The sequence below is a fragment of the Anomaloglossus baeobatrachus genome, chromosome 8 (assembly GCF_048569485.1).
Source record: "Anomaloglossus baeobatrachus isolate aAnoBae1 chromosome 8, aAnoBae1.hap1, whole genome shotgun sequence".
In the NCBI taxonomy this organism is placed as follows: Eukaryota; Metazoa; Chordata; class Amphibia; order Anura; family Aromobatidae; genus Anomaloglossus; species Anomaloglossus baeobatrachus.
In genome coordinates, this window is record NC_134360.1 from 184,571,143 (window position 1) to 184,583,724 (window position 12,582).

A 12,582-nucleotide genomic window follows, 5' to 3' on the forward strand; every position below is an offset into this window, starting at 1 on the left:
TACAAGCACAGTGGATGAGATTTCTAGAAATCTCATGCCCACTCTGCGTGTACTTCCTGCAGCGTAAACTGACCTGCTGTGTGGCTTCCCGAGCCGCCAGCATGTCAATTGTTTGCGGTGGAGTCGCAAGAATTCTGCGCAGGGAGAACAGAAGAGCAAGACCGCAACTGTCCGAGCTCGGAACGTAAGCACAAGCACCCGCGGTCTCCTGCGGAAGAGACTCGCAGCCCCACGGGTCAGGACCCGCTGCATCCAGGACGCAGCGGATCCTGATCGTGGGCACAAACCCTTATAGTTTGGCTCGACTCAATAATGGAATCAGATTATTAAAGGTGACATTCTAAAAGGGGTGTTCTCAAGTTTGAAAGGTATCTTCTATCTGAAGGATAGGGGATAACTTTCTCATCTCTGGGGGTCCTAATGACATGGTCCCCACCGATCTTGAGATTCTGTACTTGTCAAGCTTGGGTTTGCCATTATGACAGAATGAATAATGGAGTAGTAGTGCACAGAATCAACATTTGCTCCATTCAGCCGGGGCTCTTCAGAACCCCTGATTCTTGGGAACGGTGAGGACTATATCGGTCGGACCTCCAGTGATCGGACAGTTATCCCCTATCCTATGGATACAGGATAACTATTAAACTTGAAGACACCCATTTAATGAATTACATGCTAAAATGTAAAATAAAAAATACTATGGGCGATATTTCTTATATTTCCATCACATTCCCTCATACATATGTACTGTAATGAGATTATAGTAGCATATAATGTATATATGCTGATATATAAAATTCAATAAACGTCTACAAAGAAGGAGGATCATGTACAAACAATAACATAAAATGTCCAGGATGATGTAGTGGTCGCAGTATTTTCTTTTTTTTAGCCTTCATTTGTACAACAGAACCTGAATATGGTGTAAGAAGACCTGAACACGCTAAGAACCATGTACTTACCCATTACGAAATACCAGTAAGACGTTGCCTAAACTTGCACATTTGCTAAAGATCACCCCGGATGTCCTCAGGGTTGTGCGTCTACACAGGTCATCCCAATGTCAGACTGCGGTGTGATGTACGACATGTATGTGGTAATATGATATATAGTATATATTTCCATCTTCTTCAGATCCTAGATACTGTGGATATGAGGTTGCACTGCATGCATATTCCAAATCTTCGGTCCATAGGTACAAATACATTGATAAGATAGATATATTGTGTTTTTATTAAAACAACATTTATTGCCCCTTTAACGAAAATATTTTATGAATAAAATTAGTTCTATGAGACCAGATAATATTTTTAGTTATGTTGTATATTGGGAAAAATTGGTCATTTATGCAGCTGAGTCCTGCACACATAAACCAAAGCAAATGTTCTGTGGAGTGATCGTAAAATCATTGCTCTTCGGGACCACAACGCTCTGCCTTCTCCAACGCCCCCTTCACACATCCATGCAAAACGGTGTGTGGTGAAGGTATGTACAGTTGAAACTAAAAGTTTCCATCCACTATCTATAAAGACACATCTGCAGGTTTTTCTCACTATCTGACATGAAACCAGAATAAACCTTTCCATTTAGGTCAATTAGAAACCAAAATTATTTATATTTGTCAAATGCCAGAATAATGAGAGAAAGAATGTTTTAAGGCATTTGTATTACTATCTGCAGTCAAAGGTTTACATACACTAAGGCGGGCTTTGTACACTACGACATCGCAAGCCGATGCTGCGATGCCGAGCGCGATAGTCCCCACCCCCGTCGCAACTGCGATATCCTTGTGATAGCTGCCGTAGCGAACATTATCGCTACGGCAGCTTCACATGGACTCACCTGTCCTGCAACCGTCGCTCTGGCCGGCGACCCGCCTCCTTATTAAGGGGGGCGGGTCGTATGGCGTCACTGCGACGTCACACGGCAGGCGGCCAATAGGAGCGGAGGGGCGGAGATGAGCGGGATGTAAACATCCCGCCCACCTCCTTCCTTCCGCATATCCTACGGAAGCCGCAGTGACGCCGGTAGGAGATGTTCCTCGCTCCTGCGACTTCACACACAGCGATGTGTGCTGCCGCAGGAACAAGGAACAACATCGGACCGTCGCGTCAGCGTAATTATGGATTACGCCGGCGGTGCACCGATGATACGATTACGACGCTTTTGCGCTCGTTAATCGTATCATCGAGCCTTTACACACTACGATGTCGCATGCGATGCCGGAAGTACGTCATTTTCAATTTGACCCCACCGACATTGCACCTGCGATGTCGTAGTGTGCAACGCCCGCCTAAGAGAACTATGCCTTTAAACAATATTGGACAGCCCATATGATGATGTCATGTCCTTGGAAGCGTCTGATAGGTTTAATCGCAACATCTGAGTTAATTAGAGACACTCCTGTGGATGTATTTTAATGCACACCTGAAACACACTGCTTCCTTGTGTAGCATCATGGGAAAGTCATAAGAAATCAGCCAAGATCTCAGGAAGAGAATTGTGGAATTGCACAAGTCTAGTTCATCCTTGGGTGCAATTTCCAGATACCTCGTTCATCTGTACAAACAATTATATGCAAGTACAAACAAGATGGGAATGTGCAGCCATCACACCGCTAAGGAAAGAGATGGGTTCTATGTACCAGAGATGAACGTGCTTTGGTCAGACATGTGCATATCAACCCAAGAACAAATGCAAAAGACCTTGTGAAGATGCTGGAGGAAGCTGGTAAGATTGTGTCATTGTCCACATTGAAACAAGTACTGTATCAACACAGGCTGAAAGGCCACTCTGCCAGGAAGAAGCAAGTTCTCCAAAAGAAACATAAAAAAGCCAGATAAATGTTTGCAAATAATCCCAATTGTCTGTGCTAAATATCAAAAAACCTATTAGGAGTACAGACAATATTGACAGCATACAATAAAAAATAAAATTTTTATTAAATATACAAGGAATATATAAAAAAGCAAGGAATAGTACCCAATGTAGGGGACAGTAGCACAGGCCCAAAGAGATAACAATGACATTTATATATGACACAAAAGTCGGTTATACAAGCCTTAATACAAAATACATAATAAAGTGTCAAGTGCAAAAAATAAATATAGCAACCATAAGTGGTATACCATATAAATGACTCAAAATTGCTTTTTCGTATGCCATGTGAGAGCTATGCGAGTGTGCGCTTTTTTTCTCCCCTAGCATCCATTTTTTTGCTTAGCAGCTATTATTCTACAGTCATTTTCAGGACTACTTCCAGTGTTCTACGCTATGGAATGGTCATCTATCCGTAAAAATTGGACAGCATATGGATGATCCGTGTGACGTCCGTTTTTTCTCCCGCACCCATAGACTTGCATTGGTGAGTCTAGTCTGATATACGCGGCCATAAACAGCATACTGAGATTTTTTCTTCTGGCTGATTACAGCTGAGGAAAAACTCACAGATCAGCACGGACTCAATTACATTGGTGCGAGGGCAATCCGATTTTTTTTTTATCAGATTCCACTCATTCATATTAAACACAAATGGGAGCGAAGCCTTAGGCTATGTTCACACAGTGCATTTTTTCTGCATTTTTATATGTTTTCCCATTAGTTTTATGCAAATAAATAGTTATGAGAGTCCAGAAATCTCTTGCACACACAAACACACTTGCTTTTTTTTCCTGGCTGAAAAGAAAACCTGCTGCCTTTTAGAAAGAAGCAGCATGTCAATTCTTTCAGTGTTTTGCTGCTTTTTTTCATCATTGCAAAGCAATGACAGTGGAAAAACGCAGCTGTGTTTTTTATGAGTCTTTTGATGAATGAAACTACGGTGACTTTAATTAAACATGTACTATAGACAAACGACACATCTAAAATGCAGAAAAAAGGCAACAAAAACGCAGCAGAAAGGCAACAAAATCATAGCAAAAAAACAACAAAAAACACAGCAAAGAGGCAAAAAAACAGCAAAAAGGCAACAAAAACACAATAAAAAAAGCAAAAAGCCAACAAAAACACATCAAAAAGGCAACAAAAACACAGCAAAAGGAAACAAAAATGCCGCAAAAAGGCAACAAAAACAGCAAAAAGGCAACAAAAACACAGCAAAAGGATACAAAAACTCAGCAAAAAGGCAACAAAAACACAGGAAACAGGCAACAAAAATGCAGCCAAAAACGGCAAAAGGCAACAAAAACACATCAAAAAGGCAACAAAAACACATCAAAAAGGCAACAAAAACACAGCAAAAAGGCAACAAAAACGCAGCAAAAAGGCAACAAAATCATAGCACAAGGCAACAAAATGCAGCAATAAAAAACGCAGCAAAAAGGCAACAAAATCATAGCAAAAGGCAACAAAAAACACCTAAAAAAGCAACAAAAAATGCAGCAATAAGGCAACAAAAAATACAGCAAATATGCAACAAAAAAACTGCAAAAAGGCAACAAAAGCACATAAAAAAGGCAACAAAAAACGCAGCAAAAAGGCAACAGAAACAGCAAAAAGGCAACAAAATCACAGCACAAGACAACAAAATGCAGCAAAAAAGGCAATAAAAAATGCAGCAAAAAGGCAACAAAAACACAGCAAATAAAGCAGCAATATCACAGCAAAAGGCAAAAGAATGCAGCAAAAAAGGCAATAAAAAACAAAAGAGATCAGGATTTGCTGCAGGAAAAAAGCTGCTGCAAAAATGCAGTGTGAACATAGCCTCAGGGGTACATTACACGCTGTGACTTCGCTAGCGATTGCTAGCAATGTCGAGCGCGATAGTACTCGTCCCCGTTGCCCATGTGACATTTGGTGATCGCTGCTGTAGCGAACATTATTGCTACGGCAGCGTCACACGCATATACCTTGACAGCGACGTCGCTGTGACCGCCGAACAATCCCTCCTTCAAGGGGGAGGGGTGTTCGGAGTCATAGCGACGTCACTGCCGCGTCACTAAGCGGCCGGCCAATAGAAGCAGAGGGGCAGAGATGAGCGGGATGTAACATCCCGCCCACCTCCTTCCTTCCTCATTGCCGGTGGACACAGGTAAGGAGATGTTCGTCGCTCCTCCGGTGTCACACATAGCGATGTGTGCTGCCGCAGGAACAACAAGCAACATCGTACCTGCAGCAGCAACGATATTAAGGAAATGAACGGACGTGTCAACAATCACCGTTTTTGAACGATCGTCGCTCCTTGGTGTCACACACTGCAATGTCGCTAACGGCGCTGGATGTGCGTCACTGACGACGTGACCCCCACGATATATCATTAGTGATGTCGCAGCGTGTAAAGCACTGCTTAAAGTCAGAGTGGAAACCATAATATTAGCCATATATTGATATAACTATGAATATACTAACAAACATTCTTCTTTTTAAAAAAAATAAATTGTAAACTGTTATCCTCACATAGTATTAATATTTGTGGATGTTTGCATCAATTAAAATAACTAGCACAAATATTCAGCGTTCAGTTCTGTCGCTCAGCGCAGAGGTATGCTGTGTAAGTACAGATTATCTTTTCAGTAGAAGTCCACAGGGAGTTGCCCTCACCCCACAGACAGGATGAAGATACAGAGGGGAGTGCTCTGCAGGAATGTGCGCTGCCTACTACACATATATATCTGCTCCCAGCCAGGAGGTGTCAGAGCCAGAAGCTGCGCAGTGCTCCACAGAACCCTCAGGTGAGAGACGGAAGGATAAGACTCTGATCTAGGCTAAGATCACCTACATTCTGCTTATTATAACTAGCTCTTGTCTTCATACTTCTTGTATCTAATGCTTATCCGGCAGCCTCTATAGAGTAACTCCTGAACACCCCTGCTATACACAGGAACTGTACAAATGTATTATTATTACTGTTATTTATTTATACATTTATGTGTATAAATATGTGACTCTTCAGATTTTGTGTTATACCATGCCTGATGAAGAGACCTGAGTAGTCTCGAAAGCTTGCAATTATTACCATCTTTTCAGTTAGCCATTAAAAGGTATCAACCACTGAGGACTTCAGTTCTTTTAAACAATTTTTTTTTATCTCTACTGGCTAACACGGTACAAAGATATATTTTACTTGTACTGTTATTTATTATTTTACTATTAGATAGGCATAAACAACAGGAATCATTTCTAAACAGAGAATCCATTCTATTCTTGTCGTATAGACACACGTCATTAATCCAATTTTGCGCAGAGTCCTTATCTGTGTGACTTTATGGTTAATACTTTTTTTTTTTTTTTTTTTCAAAAAAATATATTTTACCTTTTGGATTTTTTTTTTTTTTCTTTTAAATGTTTTTATTAATTTAACACAAAGTAATATGAATATAACCAGACATGTTTTGAAAATATACATTGCTGACTTTAGTAAACAACACACATGTCAATATTCTAGGTTATAGAATGTTACTTTTAAATTTAACCACTACATACTAAACTACTACAACAATAAAATACATTAACTTTTAATCTGTCTTCCTTACTCATTGGAGTGGAAATCACCAAATTACAACATATCGATCAATCATAACCACAAGGATATTTTAGAAACGTAAATTATTAAATATATAAATGGGAGAGGGGAAAGTTAATACTTTTTATCCCCAACCTAAATGAGTAATAAATAAGTAGAAATCATGAGTATGAAGGATAATAATAATAATAATAATAATAATATTTATTCATTTATATTGCCCTGTTAATTCCACAGCGCTTTAAATACAATGGCAACACTGTCCCCATTGGGGCTCACAATCTAGGTTCCCTATCAGTATCTTTTTGGAGTGTGGGAGGAAACCGGAGAACCCAGAGGAAAGCTACGCAAACACGGGGAGAACATACAAACTCCTTGCAGATGGTGTCCTTGGTGGGATGACTATATACTGATAATATAGGCAATGTACCACCAAGATAGGTGTTCATGTATGGCCATTACCTCTGCGTTTACAAATAGTTGTTTTTTAATAATGACATTATATGTCTGTTTACAAGTATCTGTAGCTGGTACACACAGCAAATGGCAGTATATATGATTTTGTAATTCCTGAACTTTTTGGGTAGGTGCCCACGATCAAGAATAGAAGAGTTTTGGACGCATCGTTTTCAATGCATCCTAAATGCTGCGTTGTACAGTACAAGCACAAAGGATGGAATTTATAGAAATCTCCTGCGCACTGTGCTTCTTTTTTCCGTGGCATAAACTGACATGCGGTGCGGCTTTCCGAGTCGTAGCTTGCAAACACACAAAGGTTCTCAGGGGAGAGCACAGCAAAAGTCTACAGCACCCCCAACCTTGATCATGGGCACGGACCACTACACTCTCCAGTGGAGAACACTCGCGTCTCCACAGGATAGTGGCAACAGGCCCTAAAGGGGTTGCCCATTACTTCTCATTCCCCATGTTAGCCCCCATAAAAATAAAAAAGCCTATACTCACATCCGGTGCCGGCACGGTTCCAGCAATGTTAACACTTGCGTTCCCGCGAACCTAGTTATGTCACGCGAGCCCTGAGACCAATCAGTGCCGGCTTCCTTCACCTCGCGTTCATTCCGTAAAGTAATTAACAAGAAGTGAGTGGCTGCCGCAGTACTCTCCTCTGTTAATTAATTAAACCTACGAAGATCTGGAGAAGGAAGCCGGCGCTGATTGGTCTCAGGGCTCGCGTGTTACACAAAGGCGATGTGGACCGCAGGAACGTGAGTGCCGACATTGCCAAAACTGCGCCGGCACTGGAGGTGAGTATAGGCATTAATTATTGTTGTGGGGGTTCACATAGAGAATGAGAAAGGGTTGTCCACTACTTGGACAACCCGTTTAAAGAGGATCTATGAGCTTAATAATGTAGAGACAGAGACCTTGATTCCAGCAATGTGTCACTTACTGGGCTGCTTGCTGTAGTTTTCACAAAGTCACTGTTTTATCAGCAGATTATCACTAAAGGACTAATAAAACGGCTGTCAGGAAGTTCAAATATACCTTTCACCATTTATTGCAGTTTTCTGCCTATGCACAGTGTAGAAAGAATGCTCCCAAACAGAAGTTAGAGCGGGATTATACAGAGCTCATCATTCAGAGAACTGGAAAATCTGAGGCAGATAAAACACTGACTTGTATAAAAACTACAGAAAGCAGCTCTGTATAAGTGACACATCGCTGGAATCAGGGCCTCTGTCTCTACATTATGCTGCTCTGAGGTAGCAAAAACCTGGTGACAGATTCTCTTTATAAGAAGCCATGTTGGTTATAATCAGACTCAGTCATTGGGATATTGAGTCTGATAACAGAGAATGCCAGCTTGTACAATCATGATGTCAATAGCTTTTAGGCAGCAATCAATGCTACCAATCAAAAATGTCAGAGAAATTTCAAAACAAGCACAGAAAATGTAACAGATTATTTAAAATAATTCCGAATTAATATGAAGAGATCTAGGATTCTACATGTTTTGGGTTATTTATCATTTTGGACAGTTAAACAAAACCCCTGTATGTCGCTGCTTTGATAGACGGTGGAATTTCCAGCCACGGAGTCACGTGATCCTCTCTAGTTTCTCTTTCGGAGGGTGGCGGAGTTTTTAAGCTCCCTTGTCTTTTCCTGTACTGCATGTCAGATTGCAGGCGGCATAGCGGCAACTTCACTCCACTCTGAAGGATATACTGCAACTGAAAGATTGTAAGTCGCATGTCTATGTTCAAGGTTTATTATTACCGTGATCGCTAGATTCATTATAATTTATATTAAACAGGGAGCAGATGAGAATGGCTAGAGCTTTTCACCCTGGCACTAATGATGGCACTATGCCAGACATTGTAATGGGATTATTACACTTCGGTACATCATTTTTTTGGCATTTTTGTGTTTTTTTGCAGTTAAAAGCATTTTTCTTTAAAAACTAGCTGTAGTACCCAGTGTTGCCCAGGATAGTAACTGTCTCTCTGTTTCTCTCTCAGTCTCTGTCTGTCTCTCTCTGTCTGTGTCTATTATTCTGTCTTTCTCTATCTCTATGTCTCTTTCCCTGTCTGTGTCTTTCCCTGTCTGTCTCTGTCTGTCTCTGTGTGTCTGTCTCTGTATGTCTGTCTTTTTGTCTGTCTCTTTCCCTGTCTGTCTCTGTCTCTCTTTCCATCTGTCTCTTTTCCCATCTCTGTCTCGTTCCCTGTTTGTCTGTCTCTTTCCCTGTTTGTCTGTCTCTTTCCCTGTCTGTCTCTTTCCCTGTCTGTCTCTTTCCCTGTCTCTGTCTCTTTCCCTGTCTCTGTCTCTTTCCCTGTCTCTGTCTCTTTCCCTGTCTCTGTCTCTTTCCCTGTCTCTTTTCCTGTCTGTTTCTTTCCCTGTCTGTGTCTGTCTCTTTCCCTGGCTGCATTGTGGTATGCCAGCATTCCATTTAAGGGTGTGGCTGCGCATTCTTCTGAAGTTCTGGCTGCACTGTGGCTCCCAGCTCCATTGACTTTAATGGAAATGGGTTTTTGCCGAATAAATGTAAAGCGTGGGGTTCAAATTTCCCCTCAAACATAGTCTACGACTTTCCCTGAGACAAAAGGAGTGTCTGTGCAAAATTTCGTGATTATACATGCAACAGTGCAAATTCCTTTAGCGGACATACATACATACATACATACACTCAACTTTATATAATAGATTAATACTTTAAAGGGAGTGTCCGGTTCTGCCCATCCCTGATACTGACGTTCAGGATTCTTAAATTTGATGCTTCTTTTCTATAACAAAGATGATTGACATGATATTAAAGATTCCATTTACTATGTTTTGATATCACTTCTGTGGACAGGTGACGACAAGAAATAATTCCTGATATAAAACCTGAAAAGTCAATTAACCGTTATTTTTATTCAGCTATAAAACATTGTAAACCAGTGGAAGCAGGATGTAACCTATCCTCCGGAGCAGAAAATACCTGCATACCAGCATAATAGCCAGCATGCATTATTATAGGTGTACTCCCGCCTGAAGCTATTTCACATGTACTGATTTAACACAAGTATTTGGCAATATCAGATATGATTTACCGCAGAACATTGAAACAAACTTTCAGACTAAATAATGAAAGTGAAGTTTGAAGGAGCTATAAACTTCTGCCTCCTGAGCTGTGCACTTGCAGTCTTCTTAGTGATCGGAAGGGGTCTTAACAGAGTGTCACAGACCTATGTGCATACAGTGCAGAGTATTGATTCTATAGATAATCATAGTCATTATTATATTTCTTTTATCAAGTATTTGGTGTTTTGCATCTTTTTTTTTCTTCATGCCATATTCATCTTTCCTTTTGTACCTAATTTAAAGTCACTTTTTATGAGTTAAACTAGTTATTTTGCCCAACATTTAGGGGGTTTCTATATGTTTTTGCCTTATTCATAATTTTTTATTTTTTCTCAAAGTTGCAGAATTTGTTGCAAGCATATTCTAGTTTCCCCTGGCGTTATTTTATGCATTTCTAAAATTTTGGCTTCTAAGGGGGAAGATCTTCTCCTTGCGGAAATTGACACACTATTCTACCATGCTAGTGGTGAGGAGACTTCAAGCCGCAATGCTCCTCTGGGAACAATGCATAGTGTCTCTTCAGTGAGGAAGTAGACGAACTCTAATGCCAAATATTGGACGCAGCAATCCTAAAAGTCAAATGTGACCCTTTAACGAGCCTTGACAAGACTTGTTAAAGGGTCACTTTTGACTTTCAGGATTGCTGCCTCCAATAGGTGGCACTAGAGTTTGTCTACTTCCTCTCTGAAGAGACAATTTGCATAAAATTTTGGCTCAAATTTTGTAACATTTTAGTGAACATGCAACATTTGTGCCTCAAAGTTGCAAAACAGGATGAAGATGAAAAATAATGAGCATTTTTTTTATTTTGCACAAAAATCATGAACCGCGTACTCCATTTTCATAATTTTGATACAAAGAACATCAGTTAATACCACAAGACAAAAAAAGAAGTGACTTAAAATAAAATGCAAATGATTAAATGGTGCCATAGACTTTCTTCTGCCTCGTAAGCCCCTTCCTCCTCCCGAGCTGAGCACTGCAGAGTGTTCTTTTGGGCAATGGGAGGGGGTCTCAAGACCTGAACCTATAGAGATCTGCTGGAAATAATAAGGCATAAAACACATAAAAAGTCCCATAACTGTGTAAAAAAAGAAAAATGCATCATAATAGGTCTATCATAGCCCTGTGTTCATTCTTATGGTCTTGGTCTCATTATCGCTTATAAATTATTATGGAGAATAAATCTCCTTCTATGTGTTAATTCTGTCCTATTACCAGATCAGAAATTTCCTAAATGTAGAATATTGTGAAAGGTGAAAAAAAAAATGATGATAAAATTATGCAAATTCTTCATTATTCATCCTTTTTAAATGAAAGTGGAAAACCCCATTACACAGTTCTTTTGTTAAGCACGTGAAGCGAGACGCGAAATTGTGAAACTGTTGACTAATTGCAGGTCACATCAGGGACAACAGCTCAGGATCGGGGACTTAAATATAGGTGTCTGCAAGGACTGCGACTGCAACAATGAAGATACTCGGGATCCTTGTTCTCATTTCTGTGCTGCAAGTGACCCATTCCTCAAGTGACACATTAGTAAAGCTCACCAACAATGGATACGATGACATTATTATTGCAATAAACCCAAAGATTCCTCAAAATGAAAAGCTCATTAATAATATTAAGGTATGTATTTTAACATATTTCCTATTTTTACAATATACTCATGTCTATATACTATATATATATATATGTGTGTATATATATATATATATATATATATATATATAATTTCTGCACCCTATATGTATAGGTTGACTCTAATACCAGCCATGTGGTTGTGATTGGAAACATTTAAGTTTTTATTTTTTCCTTGATTTTTTTTTTTTTTTTAGATAATGGTAAAGGATGCTTCTTCTTACATGATGAAAGCTACCGAAAATAGAGTTTTTATTAGAAGTGTAAAAATTCTTCTTCCTAATACCTGGGCCAGTAACAGCACATATGGCAGACCGAAAACAGAGTCGTACGACAAGGTAAGTCATGTGCAAGATGGATAAGGATAAGGAAATTCTGCATGTCTGGCAATACCTGCTCAATGTGTAATGTTTGGGAGACCTGGTCCAGATCACAGAACTCTTCACGTCTTCATCCAGCCTTGGATATTTCTTGATGTACTACCATATTTTTATAGTATCTTAATGCAGGACATCTAATGCATTCATTCCATAATATAGGTAATACTTGTCATGATTCTCATCCGTGGTACTCTGCTCTCCTGCAAGCCAATGCTCTGTTTTGTATTGTGCTGAGGTGGACGGGTTGTTCCCGGCCTCGGGTCCTGTGCTGGTGTTCGAAGGAGCCTATTTTTAGGCACCTTATTCCGAGTGATTGCTCTGCTTCATTAGAGAGCGATCTCATCCGGAATGCCGCCAGTCTGCTCTGCAGTGAGTGATCTGGCTCCCGTAAGTGCTTTGTTCTGGTCTTGTCCAGCTACCCCGCACCTTTGTGACCTTTCTCCACCCATTCCCCTGACTCTGATGTTTTCTCCTGGCTTCTGACCCCTGGCTTGTACTCTGACCTCAACTCAACTTTCTCCC

General features: G+C 40.2%; 1 protein-coding gene across 2 annotated transcripts in view; it reads left to right on the plus strand.

Annotated features, from left to right (window-relative positions):
• Positions 1–5,564: 5,564 nt before the first annotated feature.
• The window catches only part of LOC142250156 (calcium-activated chloride channel regulator 1-like), a 51,651-nt gene continuing 44,633 nt past the window's right edge, over positions 5,565–12,582 (plus strand). The window contains exons 1-3 of one of the 2 annotated variants that reach the window (XM_075322290.1): positions 5,565–5,669; positions 11,439–11,668; positions 11,878–12,018. In XM_075322290.1, the coding sequence (XP_075178405.1) occupies positions 11,510–11,668; positions 11,878–12,018 (300 nt within the window). In that variant the 5' untranslated portion in view covers positions 5,565–5,669; positions 11,439–11,509. Of the gene's footprint in view, positions 5,670–8,612; positions 8,660–11,438; positions 11,669–11,877; positions 12,019–12,582 lie in introns of those variants that run through there. The other variant, XM_075322291.1, reaches the window with a different exon arrangement.